General features: G+C 30.6%; 2 protein-coding genes across 4 annotated transcripts in view; one reads left to right on the plus strand and one right to left on the minus strand.

The window, feature by feature from the left end:
• cv-c (RhoGTPase activating protein) overlaps window positions 1–2,558 on the plus strand; it is a 512,238-nt gene extending 509,680 nt beyond the window's left edge. For all 3 annotated transcript variants that reach the window (XM_074134447.1, XM_074134439.1, XM_074134458.1), the window contains one exon: window positions 320–2,558. In XM_074134447.1, coding sequence (XP_073990548.1) covers window positions 320–434 — 115 coding nt within the window. In that variant the 3' untranslated portion in view covers window positions 435–2,558. The remainder of the gene's footprint in view (window positions 1–319) is intronic.
• A 2,855-nt stretch (window positions 2,559–5,413) lies between these two features.
• The window catches only part of Sobp (Sine oculis-binding protein), a 56,267-nt gene continuing 46,957 nt past the window's right edge, over window positions 5,414–14,723 (minus strand). The window contains exons 3-5 of the mRNA XM_074134471.1: window positions 9,203–9,431; window positions 8,410–8,716; window positions 5,414–8,057 (exon numbers count right to left, since the gene is read on the minus strand). Coding sequence (XP_073990572.1) covers window positions 7,278–8,057; window positions 8,410–8,716; window positions 9,203–9,431 — 1,316 coding nt within the window. The 3' untranslated portion in view covers window positions 5,414–7,277. The remainder of the gene's footprint in view (window positions 8,058–8,409; window positions 8,717–9,202; window positions 9,432–14,723) is intronic.

The following is a 14,723-nucleotide window of genomic DNA, read 5'->3' on the forward strand; positions in this document are numbered from 1 at the left end:
TCATGCCCATGATGTCCATTGTTTTGTGTTTCAATTTAGAGGAGATTTGATGGGGCTGGCACAGTAAGCCTCTTGTGGCTGTGGGGCGTGGGTCCCTGTTTCTGTTCTAATTTCTACTGTTGATTTAATTAATGTTCGCTTCAAAAAATTCATTAACCACATATCCAAATTATTTGAATAATAAAATGCATTCTTGTGAGTAGCTCAGGGAAAATAGATTAACTAGGGTGTTATCAATAGAATTGTTTTGAAGATTTAATACAAATTTCTTTAAATAATAAAATATAGTGTTTATTAGACGCAATGTTTTATATTGCAGAGGAAGAACGCCAGAATGGTACAACAAAACTTATGGACATTTATGTGCTTTGTACCTATCGAAAATACGCAGTTCGTTTAAACACACAGCCGAAGGCCCTGAAAGTAAAGTATGATATAGGAGCAAATCCCTGTCAGTGGACGATATAGGGGAAGTCAAATCCATTCTTAAAAAATAACTCTTAGGACTAGTTAGTTTAGAAGAAACAAAATCATCATGCCTAAGTGAACTTTCTACAAAAATAAATGAATTAATTAATTTAAATCAATTATTTTTACAAAGGTGATTAATAATATTGAAAAAGATGGCATGTACCTGTTTATTATATATATTTTTTTATTAGTGTCTCTCTATATCTATGTATGTAACAGTCGTTGTACAAAGTAATTATTGTATTATTGTTAAGAGTGTAATAACAATTAATGTAGTTACACCACATTTACAATATTTGTATGAGTCCCTATTTGATATTGTGCAAAGGGAATTAATAAAATATGTGCTTAAATCCAGTTGGTTGAAAATTGGATTTATAAATGTATTTTTGTACATTGAAGCTTATTAGTTATTATTAATAAATAAATACCAAATAAATGTATTTTATTATACTGATATATATATGTATACCGTTTAAGGAAAATAAAAAATTGAAAAAGTATAATTGTTAAAACATGAAATAATTTTATTAAAGTACATTTACTTAATGTACATGTTAAATTTTTGTAAATGTATTTTTAACAAAACAAAAACAAAATGAAAAGAAAAATGTTTTATTTGAACTTGTTTTGTTTCAAGTGGAAAAATGAATATAAAACTACGCAATACATTTTTCATGCTAGTCATGCCTGAAAATTCATATAAAATAAAATATACCTTACTTGGGAGCTCAGGGATGTATGTATATATATTAAATTAATTAACTTCTTGCTGGAATATTTTCTGAAATATCTTATTTAATTTCTGAGATCATAATGAAAATTCAAATTTTTAAAATAATTTCTAGCGTTACACCTTTATTTTAATTTCGCACTTTGAGAATGGGTAATTTCTTTAGTACTTATTGATTACATGACACACTCTATTACTTTTTAATGGAGTCTACACATTTTTTTTTGTCCAAATGGTGTTGAAACAAGTTGCAGCTGCGCTTATGGAAACTTTATTTTTTGTGGTTTCAGTTCGTTTCAGTAATCGTTCCAATTATTATTTATTGTTTCAGTTAAACAAATAAAAATGAAATCATGTTTTAAATTTGATCTTAAAATATATATTTCTTTAAATTATAACCAAAAATGTTTATGTACCTAATTCATATCAACTATAAATAAATAACTATGAAAAATTTGAAGAAAATACTTGAACAAGCAAAGACAAAAAAATATGCAAAGACCATTTACTTCCAGACTGTTGAAACATTTAACGTTGTATAGATTAGTTTTAGTAAAATAACATTAGTCATGTTTAGGACGTTTTAAATAAATATATAAGTAAATGGAATATTATGTTGTAAAATATTGTAAAAAATTACAAATATTTGTTTTGTATGTATTAATTTTTTACTTTGCATTGTTATAATATACACAAGTGACTTGTACAATATTAAAATTATAAAATTCTTAAAAAAATAACAAAACTAACTAAACAAAAAGTGTACACAATTGTATAATTTATGTGTTTTTCAGTCACTGTATATCGTTTTATACTTAGCTTTATAGGTTTATCACCGCAGTAACAATATTTACAATTTAATGCTAAATGTAAATCCATATTTATCGTAATGAAAGTAGAAAGTACTGGTGTACGTAAATATATTGTTTCAAGTCCTAATTTTGTTCTAGAATTTTTTTTAAATCATGATTAATTTTTTGTTTAACCAAAACTTTTAATTCTGACCCACAAATAATAAATAAGACTGGGACCAAATTTCAAAACCTGGGCTCATTTTTTATAAGTTTTTAAAAAAATTTAAAAACTCAAGCGAAGAAATCTTTTTGTTTGTAATAAAATAAAATATGGACCTGTAAGTAAACTAACATCACATTAACATCACATTTAATTGATAATTATTGATTAGAATTTAAAATGATAGACAGGACCAAGAGTTACCATGTGGGAAATTTTGAATTGTAAATAAATGTCATTTTAATAAAAGTAAAAAATAGAAATTAATGAAAACCAAGTGTGTTAATGAATATGTAAGAAAGTTAAGTGTTTACACCGTTAAATAAATGTTCAAATGTTACTTACATTGTTTTTATTTAGGTATCCATTAATTATGCACTAATAATGGCAGGATATAAGATTTTGCTTGAGGAATACGTGAAATGTTTTAGATCCCGTCTGAGGCATCAAGCTTTAGAAGGCTTGAGAGATTTAAGTCCTACACGCAGATATATTGTATAAAAAGATTGTTGATCAAATCATTTAATGGTCCAAGCCCATGGAATAATAAAGATCGCAAAACAAAACAAATAAAAAAAGCTAACTCCACATTCAAAAAAAGCTTCGTAGGAATTAGGATTCGAAATACGAGGTAAGAGGTCTGTGGTTTGAACAGGGATGAGGTAGTGGTGATTCGTACCGCAGTTTCTTCGGCCAGGTCTGATTTCGTTCGTCATTTGAAAGTTTCAGTGAAATTCTGTTTGTTTCTGTCTTGATCACGTTTTTTACTGCTAGCATAACTGCATCTTTCAGTTCCGGGTTCATGAATTATTCTGGATCTACTAGTGACTTGCATTTTCATACTTACTTCCATCCCTGTCTAATTTAAAGTAATAGTTCTCCTATAGTATACGAAGATCTAGAGTAACAGAATGAAAAGGAATAACAAGTATGAATAAAGAGACTAACGTTAATATTGACAAATAATTATTGTTTAGAAAGTATGTTCCTCATAGAGATATTGGCTGCAGAGAGATAGCTAAATTTAAAGATGAAATCATAAAGCAATGGAGGTTGAAAGTGAATTTCAACCAAAAGGCAACTTCAATTCATAAGAATACGCGCCTATTTAAGTATAGTAAGAAGATTACTAGCAATGATATTGGAATTAGCAATGTAGCTATAACTTGTGTGTGACAAATGGAAAAGGAAAGACGGCTTTCTTAGCACCAATTAAGTTTTTATTGCTAAACAATTTATAATTGTATCAGTATTAAAAAGTGCAAACATTTTTTTATAAGATCTAAAAAAAATATAGTAATATAAATCTTTTTAAAGATATAACAGTGCCTAAAATATCTATTTATAAGAGTACGAGCAAGAAGATTTGGGCTCCCCAAATTGTGCTAGCCAAATAGGTATGATCTGAAGGTATTAGAATCCTATTAAATGTTTGAAACTGAATGGGTGCTATAATAAACAGAGAGAACTGGCAAAAGTCGTTTCAGGATGCGAGCAAGAAGAAGACGAATTTATCTATTTCTGTCTGTTTGGGAACTTAATCAATCAGTTATGGATGTAATAAATATTGTTAAAATCAGATAGATGATTAGGAGATTAGATAAAATAGTTCTAGTCAGAAGACTTATTTGCACACTAGCCAAAACTGTTCATAACTGTTCATTAAAATATTCAAAACAATTATGTTGGTAACGTTTGTCTAAAATTGACGCCTTGGGCCAACAAGTGGCGACGCTTTTCTTGGATTATTTTAACACTTATAAGAAAATTATGGGATACAGGGTAGGTCGTCTCCGTGCGTTGAACCCTGGGTTAGGCGAAATTACCTTCACGGGCGTACAAAACTCATTGCAGTGGTGAAGACCGCTTTCTATGGGAAGGAACCCCGAAATCAAATCCCCCTGGTCCTTCAGGTTGGGGGTTAGGCGTGGGGTAAACATCCCTTCTCTATAAAAAATCAATAGTGACGTAGCAGAAACGAAAAAACAGACTGTTTTGACGGAAAACAAAACCCAGGCGAAGAATATGAAATATATCAACGTGGAATGTGCGGAGTCTGTTTTTTGTTAGACGCAACATCTGAGATCAATGTCGCTCAGAGCTTTTACAATGCACTGCCGGTCTTCGGACAGTATACTCTCGTCACAGACAAATAAATCCCTTTATCCATCACTGAAGGTAGCTCCTAGGAAGAGAAAATATAAGGGCCAGCTGCTGGATTCATACCCGGGATCTCCGCGTTGGAATCCGGTATTCGCTAACCACTCAGCAAATCCCTTCCCAAAGCACTTTAAAAGTACCTTAAAAAAAAAATTTTACTACATACATATTTTTAAAGCAAATAAATGAAATTTAAAAAAAAGTTCCTTGGAACTAATTTGAGTTCTCTCTGTAATTTTGCACCCAGGACGATGCCCCTTTCGCTAAAAATAATTTAAGTTTTACATCTCGATCTCTTCCTGCAAGTGATTCCAAGCTACTATAGATTTTTTTTGTGGATTTCGACATTCTGAAGTTTTGAAAGAAGAAAAATGGCTAACTGAAAAGAACGCCTTGGAAAGATCAATGTCACGATTTGGTCAGTTGAAGAGAAGGATTAAGGAATGTTGTCCTGGAAAAAAATTAAATTCGTGAAAGTCAAACTACCTTTAAGAAAACTAGTACAATCCTGTCAAATCCAAAGCATAAAACTTGCAGCCATATTCATTTTCTTCACATGTTCCTGCATCTTTAAATATGTATTAATCTATTTTGAGATAAACCTGTTTGATCATTACACCCTATAATTTCTTCCTTAAAAACTGTATAAAATCTTCTTTACAAAGATATTATATCATCACAGGTAAGACACTGTTCTAGATTTATAATGAAGCTCAATTTCTCTTGCTCTGGCATAATATTTCAGCCAAATGCCATTTCACTTTCGTATTTTATTAATATCTTACTTCATTTTATTAATTATCATACTAGCTTCAAAGTACTATTTTATGTGCACAAGCTGCCAGTGCTAAATTTGAGAAATAATATTCTGCACATTTGCTCAAGTATTATGGCTAATGGTGGGTGACAGTTTTATACAGTTGGCAATTCTTACTTTTTAGAATACTTCCAACAACTCATTTTTGCATAAATGTCACTTTTTTCGTTCTGAAAACGGTAATCTCATTATCGGGGTAATTTTAAGAATACAGCAAAATAGTCTGAAAATTTATTTCAACAAAAGAAAAGGATTTAAACGTTCATACTATACAATTTTTAGATAAAAGTAACAAACATTTTGTAATAATTTGTATAAGGCAATATTAAACAACCAGTCAGGTATCAAGGAAAGTATGGGATAGGTCCCTATATATTTAGATATCTAATTACATGTCTAAAAAGTAATACATTTATAGTAAGGAAGTTCTAATTCTTAAAACTAATTTTAAGAGTATTTTGTACATAATTAGCTCCAATCAAAAGTAAACTATCAAAATAATAAATTCAATTTTTTTGGCATAGTAAGTATGCAAAAAATATATTTTCTTAAAGAAACTTTTCGAAATATTTTTATTTTTTTTGTAATTTAAGTAAATAGGTAATATTACTGCAAATTGTACTTATCAATCCAGACATTTCATTCTTTATTTTATTTGAAGTTCGCAATTGTAGTTAATAATAATCATTAGAAAAAATAATAAAAATAAAATAAAAACAAAATAAACAAAATTCATGTATAACAAACAAAAAAGTTTTAGAAATATCTTAATGTCAGAATCTGAACTGATTAGCAGTTAAATGATAGTTTTATACTCTCTTAATTCTTCCGCCTGTTACACTACCCTTCTTTACATGGCCTAGCACACGATTTAAATTATTATAATAAGAAATTAAAAACATCAACATTTTTCTGTCTTGACCTTACATAAATGAAATTTTTCCTTTTTTAAACCGTAAATAGTTACCAAAAAGGGTTCAAGTTTTTGCAAAAAATAATTATTTATTTATGATTAGTAATTTTCATTATAGCAATTAAAATGGTCATTAAAGCACCGATAAACTTTAATTGAGTTACTGAGATGCCTTAATTGATATATGTATAAAATTTCAAAGTCAAATAATCCCTTACCAAATTTATTTGTAAGTAGCTACTGAAGATATAAATTTATTAAATAATACTGATCTTTTACTTAGAACTTTGGGACAGTTTCCCAGACATTAAAGTCAAAATATATCTGTTCTATCATCCTACAATGCAACATAAATAACGGAATTTATTGCGAAAATTTTGAAATACAACTTATAAACCAGTGCTTGATCACAATTTTTCAGATTTGTCGTTTATTTTGTCATATTTTGTATCTCCTTTATTGTAGTATATGTATGCTAATTTTCTTCTTTTACTTTTAATTATCTTCTGATTTCACTTTTTACACTGCATTGTAAAATAAAACTAAAGTCAGACAGTAAACACTGCTTAATTTTGTTAAAACAAAGTAACCCAACACTCAATAAATCAAAATTATTAAATAAAAAAAGAAATGCGTTTTGTTATTGTGAACAAAAAAGAAATCAGAAATAAACAAAGGTGAGCTGGACAGAAATAAAATAACTTTTTTTATCTAAAAGATTACAATTTTTAATGAGAACATTAAGAATGTGGATAAATTAAATGACCACGAGGACTTATGAATATAAAAAATACATTCACTATATAAAATGGACAGCACCTTTGAGGTAACAAAAAAATAATACAATTTATAAATCTTGCCAAACAAAGTACCTAAACCTATAACAACAGGAAGGAACATGAATTGAACATGTCAAAGTAATAAAATAGGAGTATGATAGAATCATACAACTCCCACTTTTTTTTTTGCAAACTAAAACTTAATGACTAGTATATTAGAATAATTACTTTACAATTGTGCCAAATTTGTAAATAATGTACTTTATAGTTGACACTTATAATTCTATAATAGGGAATTGGGAACTTAAACAAATCATTTTAATTGTGTAAAAATGCACCAAATATTTTGCACACCATAATTAAAGCTATTAAATTAATGTTTTACAAACATTATGCATGAACCGATTTAGCATTTCTAATTGGTTCACTTTCTTGAGAGATTTCAGTTAATCTTTTTCTTTTACGTGGAGGTGGAGGTGCTTGTACATATTTAGTAGCAGGAATTGCTTCTGGTGTTGTTTCTCTTGTATTAGTATTACTATTAATGTCAGAATTATTGTTAATACTATTATTATTGTTAACAACATTGTTATTATTATTAACATTGCTTAAAACATTATTATTATTAATATTATCATTTGTTTCCAGAGAGGCGTGTGATGGTGGAGATGGACTTAAGTTTTCAGGTTTACTGTTAGCTAGGTCACTGAATTTAACTCCAGGCAATGGTATCGGAATGGGTATAGGCAGAGGGATTGGCAGAAAGACTGGGTACGGAACAATAGTGGTCGGTGGTGGAATTAATGGGGAAGTAGGTATGAATGGGTAAATTGGAGGCTGTAAAGGCCTATTTATTGGTAATAAAGGAGGTACATGGGCTTGAGATGTTCTCTGCGGTAAACGTTGAGTACCATTAAATCTTATATCGTGGAAAATGTGTGGAGAAGGAATGAAACCTGGTGGAATAAAAATTGGAGGACGGTCTGGTAGAAAGTGGTGATGAGGAGGAGGTGGAAGTGGCACGGGTGGTTGTCCCATGGGTGGCGCCTGTAGATGAGCCTTTGGAGGCGAAGCTGAACCGTTACTTCGCGGTGACAGGGATGAATTCCTTTGATCGTTGGCCAGTGGAAGTGAGTGGTCAGCTTTGACAGTTTTTCTAATTTTCATCATCTGCAAATGACAAATAATAGTTTTTAATACAAAACTTAAACTATAGTTACTAGAAAATCCGAAAAGCTATTGTCTGTTTAGTGAAAAAATCTATTCATTAAGTGTAACGGCGGTTGATTTTCTACAAATTTGGAAATTTAGTTTCATATTGTATTCTTAATACTATTATACAGGGGACAAGACTGCAAAATACAAACAAGAGGGAAGCCTTACCATCTGCTAACCTTATTTGAAGTTTGTTGAACAAATGTTTCAATTAAAAGTATTAATCAACAGCTACATAATATATAATTTTTAAAAATATATAATATGTACCTAATATAATAATAATTGTAGAACAACTTTTAGTTACCTTTTTCTTAATGCCCTCCCTTGAAGATTTCTTATCAGTTACTACTTGATTACGTCGAGGTGAAGTCTTTATTTCTACTAAAGGTGAAGGTATACGTGGTGGAGTTGCGGATCTGTCAGTATCTGGCGACTGGGATCTACAATCTCGCATCCAAAGTTCAGGTGTAATTAGGTTAGCGTTTCCACCACCGGAGTCAGAACTACCCTGTCCACTGTTGGCACCTTCTCTAAGATGAGGATGTAATTCCAGATGAGCTTGAGTCTCCTTACAGAAGATATTCATCTTATATTGATTCAAACACTTATCACTGTGAACAGAAAAATAAACTATCACATTAAACAAAAATAAAATTAAAAACAGTTTTAGGTCAGTATTAAAATTTATATAAGAAAATGAATTTGAATGGAATGTGGGGAAGTTGCAACATTAAGTATCTATGGAAGCGACACTTCATCAGTATAAGGCTTAGTTCTTTCTATTATCTAAGCTATAACAGATCTAAAATATATTGCTAGGATTCAATTGTAGTTAAGTAACAGAACGTTTCTTAGGTTCCAATTTTGAAGTAATCTGGACAGTAAAACTGTAGAATTGAAGCAATGACTGTAATAGTAAATTTTCAGAAGACAAAACTAATAAACAACCAAAAACTAATTGCTTTATTTAACTTGTTTATTAAGTTCATACTGTAAATCAGTCACTTATATTTCATTTCTGTGATTTCAAGTGGTAATTCAGCCATGTGTTTGATATATTTAACATCATGAACTTAATTTTTTTACCCGAAAATTACCTGCAGAATTGCAGCTGGTGGTCTCCGTCTTGAAAATCAACATAATTAACAGTATGTCTAACGTGGCGACACCAATCACATGTCTTATTACGTTTAAAATTAGCACGTCTACACTGGGTGAAGCACTGTTCAGAGCAGAACACGGTTTTACCACTTGGAGTTTTGAAGTTAAACTGTTTTGCATTGCTGACCTTCTGACACCAAGCACAGCACATACATCCAGCTGGAACTAAACAAACGTTATTTATTATTTTACATAGGAATGTATCTACTAATATAAAGTTGTGAAGATATATCCTTGAATATCTAAAATTAAAACCAAATGTTGACATTGAGATATTTAATTTTGCGAACAGTATTATGAAAGACTAAGAGATATAAATAGAATACCTTCTCCTTCTTTAGGAAAAAATGATCTAAAATGAGTAGTGTTAACAGTGTTCAGTTTGATGAACTTTTTATTTATCAATAACAATCTCAAGCAAAAATATAAATTTCGCATTGGAAACATAATTAGTTTTAATATATTAATGTATTATCAAAACTTGGGAACTCTGTTGAGTGATAGTGCAGCTTTATCCGCCTGTTCTGGTTTCCACTGTTTTCAAACCGATAGTTTTTAATCACAACTTACAGAAACATTAATTTTTAAGAAAATGAACATGATTCCTTTAATAAATTTACAATTTGAATTACTGTACGAACGGCTGGGATTCTTGTATGGGATTGTGAATGTTAGACGATTCACGAAAATAAAAAATTCAACACACGATCTATATGGGCCAAGGTAACTCAATAGATTATCAGTATCGAAGTTAGTTCAATTATATTTTATCACAATGTTGTATTATTGCCATTTGTATTACTCCAATATAAGAAAAGCTGAGTATTCTAAATTGAATTCTGTGTTAGTTACTGTAAATGTAAATTTAACGTATTCTACTCCAGCTCTAAAATATCAAATAGCTCAATATTATCCAACATCTATAGACTTAAGTTTAGATTAGATTAGCCTAATCCATGTGACCCAGGAATGTGTTGTGGCATCCACAAGATGAAGTACCTCTTTCTGTTTGGTTAAACGTCTGGAGCACTGCTGGGCAAAGTTCAGTCAACCACATCCTTCATACAGACGGGAAATACTCAATTTATGTATTGCCGTTTCTTCCTCTTTCTGTCAAACCTACACAGGACTTAAGTTGACATGCCCATAAAAAGCATGTTTTTATTAAGTTTAGCGTTGCCCTTCAAGAGATTTAAGATTGTCCTAATGGCCTCCCAGCATTGTTGGAGCAATGCCGTTGTATACTTAGGCTAAAAATGAAATCTTTTACCTATGCTTGCGGTTTATTTACATCAATTGCTATTGGTTAGTTATCTTATTCTAAAACTCTGTTGGCTGTACTTGTTGTTATTGTCATATATAACCGCTTTTTGTACTGAATGAGAATATTTACCAATGCTCATTAGAATGTTCAATCAGGCAGTATTCAGACACTTCTTCAATTAACTTTGTAATACTTGCTAGCCAGTAGAACTGTGTGGATGTCTATAGAAATAATGTCTTTGGTATTAATTATCCTTGTATTGTAATCCCAGCAACACAAATGTATTGAAACCAGTTTTGTCTGAAAAGTCAGTTTCGTTAAGCTTACCGAGATATCACACCAAAAATTATTGCCGATATCCCTGCTCCTAGTTTTACTGTACGAGAACGTACAGAGTAAAGAGCTTTATGTACTTACTTAATAATGATTTCTAATGATATCGATGTTTTTATTTTATAGTTAAAAGAGATCATGTTGCCTAAATTATTTTGTAAACTAATTCTCAGGGACAATCTCATTAAGGAAGTGATCTGTACGCCATTAACATTTGGAAAAGGCACGCCTGCCGAACATTACTCAGTTCTAAGAGGTAAAATTTGAGTTGAATCCAAAATGGAAGAATAGTTTTAAATAGAAATTTGATGAATTTTACTTCTTAAACCAAATTCTCTCTTGAAACAAAATATGGGAGTTCTCCTGTGATATTACATATGTATATTTTAGATTAAGATCACGATTATTTCGTTTTCCAGTTACATTGGCACATCTCATAGCTGCTCAAATACCCTCTAAAAACATTTTGCAACATAAGACAGGGGAATATCACATGAAACCTTAATTGTTGATTACTGATTAATTCGTTATCTTCAAAATATTTAACTGACTGTTTTACCTTAGCTTTCTCCGTTACTTTTGACAAATTTGGTATTAGCATAAATTAGCCTTCAATATTAGGATGACTTCTTTCCTCCTTCATTTTTGTACGGGCTTACTTCGGCTTATAGTTTTTTTTTTTTTTTTTTTTTTTTTTTTTTTATGGGATGAATTAGAGTTCAATCGTTCAGCTTCTTTAAAAGTTAATGCTTTGATTGTGGAGAAAGTGGGTGACATAACGGATTGTTCTTTGACTGAAATTTGGTACGACAAAAATGAAAGAAGTTTAGGCGATGCTAATTCTCTTCGAATTATTAATCATGTTAGACACTCATACATTCAGTTTTAAGACATTAGTAAGATTCGTCTTTTTAAATAAACTTAAAAATGACCAATAATTAATTAATTATTATAATAGCTGGTTCACATTGTTTAAAAGTTATTTATTGTTGGTTGGATGGTACACATCTTCATTCAGTTCAACAGAAGACCATGTACATCCAAAAGTGAGTTATGCTCTTAAATCTGATCATACATTCCAAATATTAGTTAGCTATAAACAATTTATTCCTTCACTTATTGTGAATTATTCACTTTTTTAATAATTATAATTATTAAATTAAATTATTACAATTATATAATAATAATTTATTCACTTATTGGGATAATTGCGTAATCTACTAATATTATAATAAAATTGAATCTTTCTGGATGTAACATATGAAATGCATTTTGAGCTCTTTGAACTTTTTCAAATTCAGAAAAATTAATTAGCAAAAACGAATTCTCAAATGAAGTTTAGGAAAATTCCAATGTTATAACAGGATGATGCATCAATTCAATCTAAACCAGATGTGCTAGTTGTAGTCTAATAAGATGAGATGCGGACTGATTTCTTTTCTTCTTTTTTATTTCTATTAGAGTGCACCATTCCTTAATTAGGAGGGGAAACAGCTGGATATCGTATTCTCTAGTAATAATTTATATAGTAGTTTTTATCTAAACATCGGGGTATCAAATGAAGACAGTCGTCTACACAATGTTAGAAATACAGTTCAGGGCCACAGTCAAATGAAGAAAAATAAATCACAGCTAAAGCTAACTTATAAAGTAAATCTGTTATATTTTATCACAAATTAAAATCATTGGATCACATTTTATATTATCATGTGTTACCGTAATATATAATTTTCTTAACCATCGGTGACTTAAGCACTTATATAACTGGGTAGCTTCAACTCACGGGATAATAATTTTCTCCCATCAGTTCCACTTTAAGCTCAAAGTTTTCCTAGAACCTCATTGTAAGAGATCATTTTTTACATTTTTTTTTTTTTTTTAGATAGAGGATTACACTGGTAACTCATACGAAAATGCAAATGATGTCAAAAGCTTAGCGTGATAAAAATTCTAGCGCGATGCCATGTTTGCGACGTCTTAACGGAGATCTGATAAGCAAGAGACACGAGATACCCAACACTACGTGACCTCCGGCGTGCCTACTGCTATCTTGAGTACCTGGCTACCAGCCTGACTTCTGCGTGTAGTAGCCGTCTTTGATCTATTCTACAGCGGAAATAATGTTTTTTTTTTTAAAGTAAGAAATGTTTTTTATACGATATATAGAAAAGACATGATATTTGTATCCATAAGTTTACACTTTTAAAAGCAATAAACCTTATTATTATTATTATTATTATATTTTTATCCATACAAATTTCTGCTCTAAAGTTAATGAAGTCCATCATGATGTCAACAACAAAAATCGAAAAACTTGAATAAAAGAGTTGATTCTTAGATTCTTAAAAGAAAAGATTCTTCCTCTTGTTATTAAGACCACAGGACGGAGCGCCATTCAATGTTAGATGGAAATTAGTCAACTTTATCCCCTGTTTAATCTCTTACGACCCCTATTTCACTTGTGAATTAATTACCACATTAATAGACGTTTATTTTTATATCATTACAAAAATATCCAAGACCTAGACCGAAAAACGAACGCAGAACCACGATACCTTTCAGTATATCGTGGCATAATTTCAGCCTTGCTTTTGTCAATAAGTAATTATTATTACTGCTTAGAAAAAATTATATATGTATATATAATAACAATAATAATAATAACTCAAAAAGGGAAAGGATTATTAGCTGTGTGATTAGCGAATACTGGATTCCAATGCGGAGATCACGGGTTCGAATCCAGCTTGTAGACCCTTAGATTTTTTCTTCCTAGCAGCTTTTTATAGCTCATTATCTGGTGATGGACAGTGATGTAAGTAACGAGGGGATACTGTCCGTAGGCCGGCAGTGCACTGGAAAAAGCTCTGGCTCAAATAACGTCAGAAGTAGATGCGTCTTAAATACAAAAAAAATAAATAAATAAAAATAATAATTGAAAAATGATAGTTAAATTGTAATAAAGTAATAAAAGCCCCTAGACTAAATTAAAAGTGGCAAATTTAAATTTAGGGTGGTTGTTCTCTGTACGCCATTACCATTTGGAAAAGGCACGCCTGCCGAACATTACTCAGTTCTAAAAGGTAAAATTTGTTATATTCTTGCTTATAAATCATTAAACAATTTTTTGTATACAGTTTTGCAGGACAAAATCAAGTGCCTCAGTTATGTTATAAATTATATCAGAATAAAACTTAGTAGGAAGCAGGTGGGCCAATATTGTGAAGAAATATAATAAGGGTAACTAAACCGCAAATAGCTCAGATAACAGTGTGTAAATTTGATATTTTCCCCAGTTAAATGATAATGTTACATTAATGTGTTTTGCAATCACTTAGAAAAATTAATTTTGTTATTATATATAAAGTACACCCTCTTCCAGCAAAAATATAGCCGATTTTCATGAAGAGTGAGAGAACCTGGTGGTTTGAAAGTAGCGAGAACACTCTATTTCTCTTCTCGCGAATTTCAAATAATTGTAAACAGAATCATCATCATTACCATCAATGAATTTTACGAGGTGCAGATCAAAATTCCCAAATTCTGAGATTATATTTTCTCAAATAGCAACTTTATTTTAAAACTTCAGATAGACTTTGGATTTCTTCTTCTGCGGAGGTTTTCTTAGGCACACGTAAGCTTGTAGGATCAACTGTTTCCTGCGGAATGGAAGCTAGTACATAAAAAGAATTAATACAGAAGCGAAGATTTGTCGAACGAATGTCTCGTCATTTCTGAGGAGCATTTTCAGATTAGAGACGACAATTGCATTGCTCATATTGAAGGATGGGTTTAAACATTTTTCTTAAAACTTCGTCGGAAAAAGTTTATGAGGGAGGACATTGGAACGCTTAGCAAGTTTA

This window comes from Rhodnius prolixus, unplaced genomic scaffold (assembly GCF_049639745.1).
Source record: "Rhodnius prolixus isolate KJV_2025 unplaced genomic scaffold, Rpr scaffold_1, whole genome shotgun sequence".
In the NCBI taxonomy this organism is placed as follows: Eukaryota; Metazoa; Arthropoda; class Insecta; order Hemiptera; family Reduviidae; genus Rhodnius; species Rhodnius prolixus.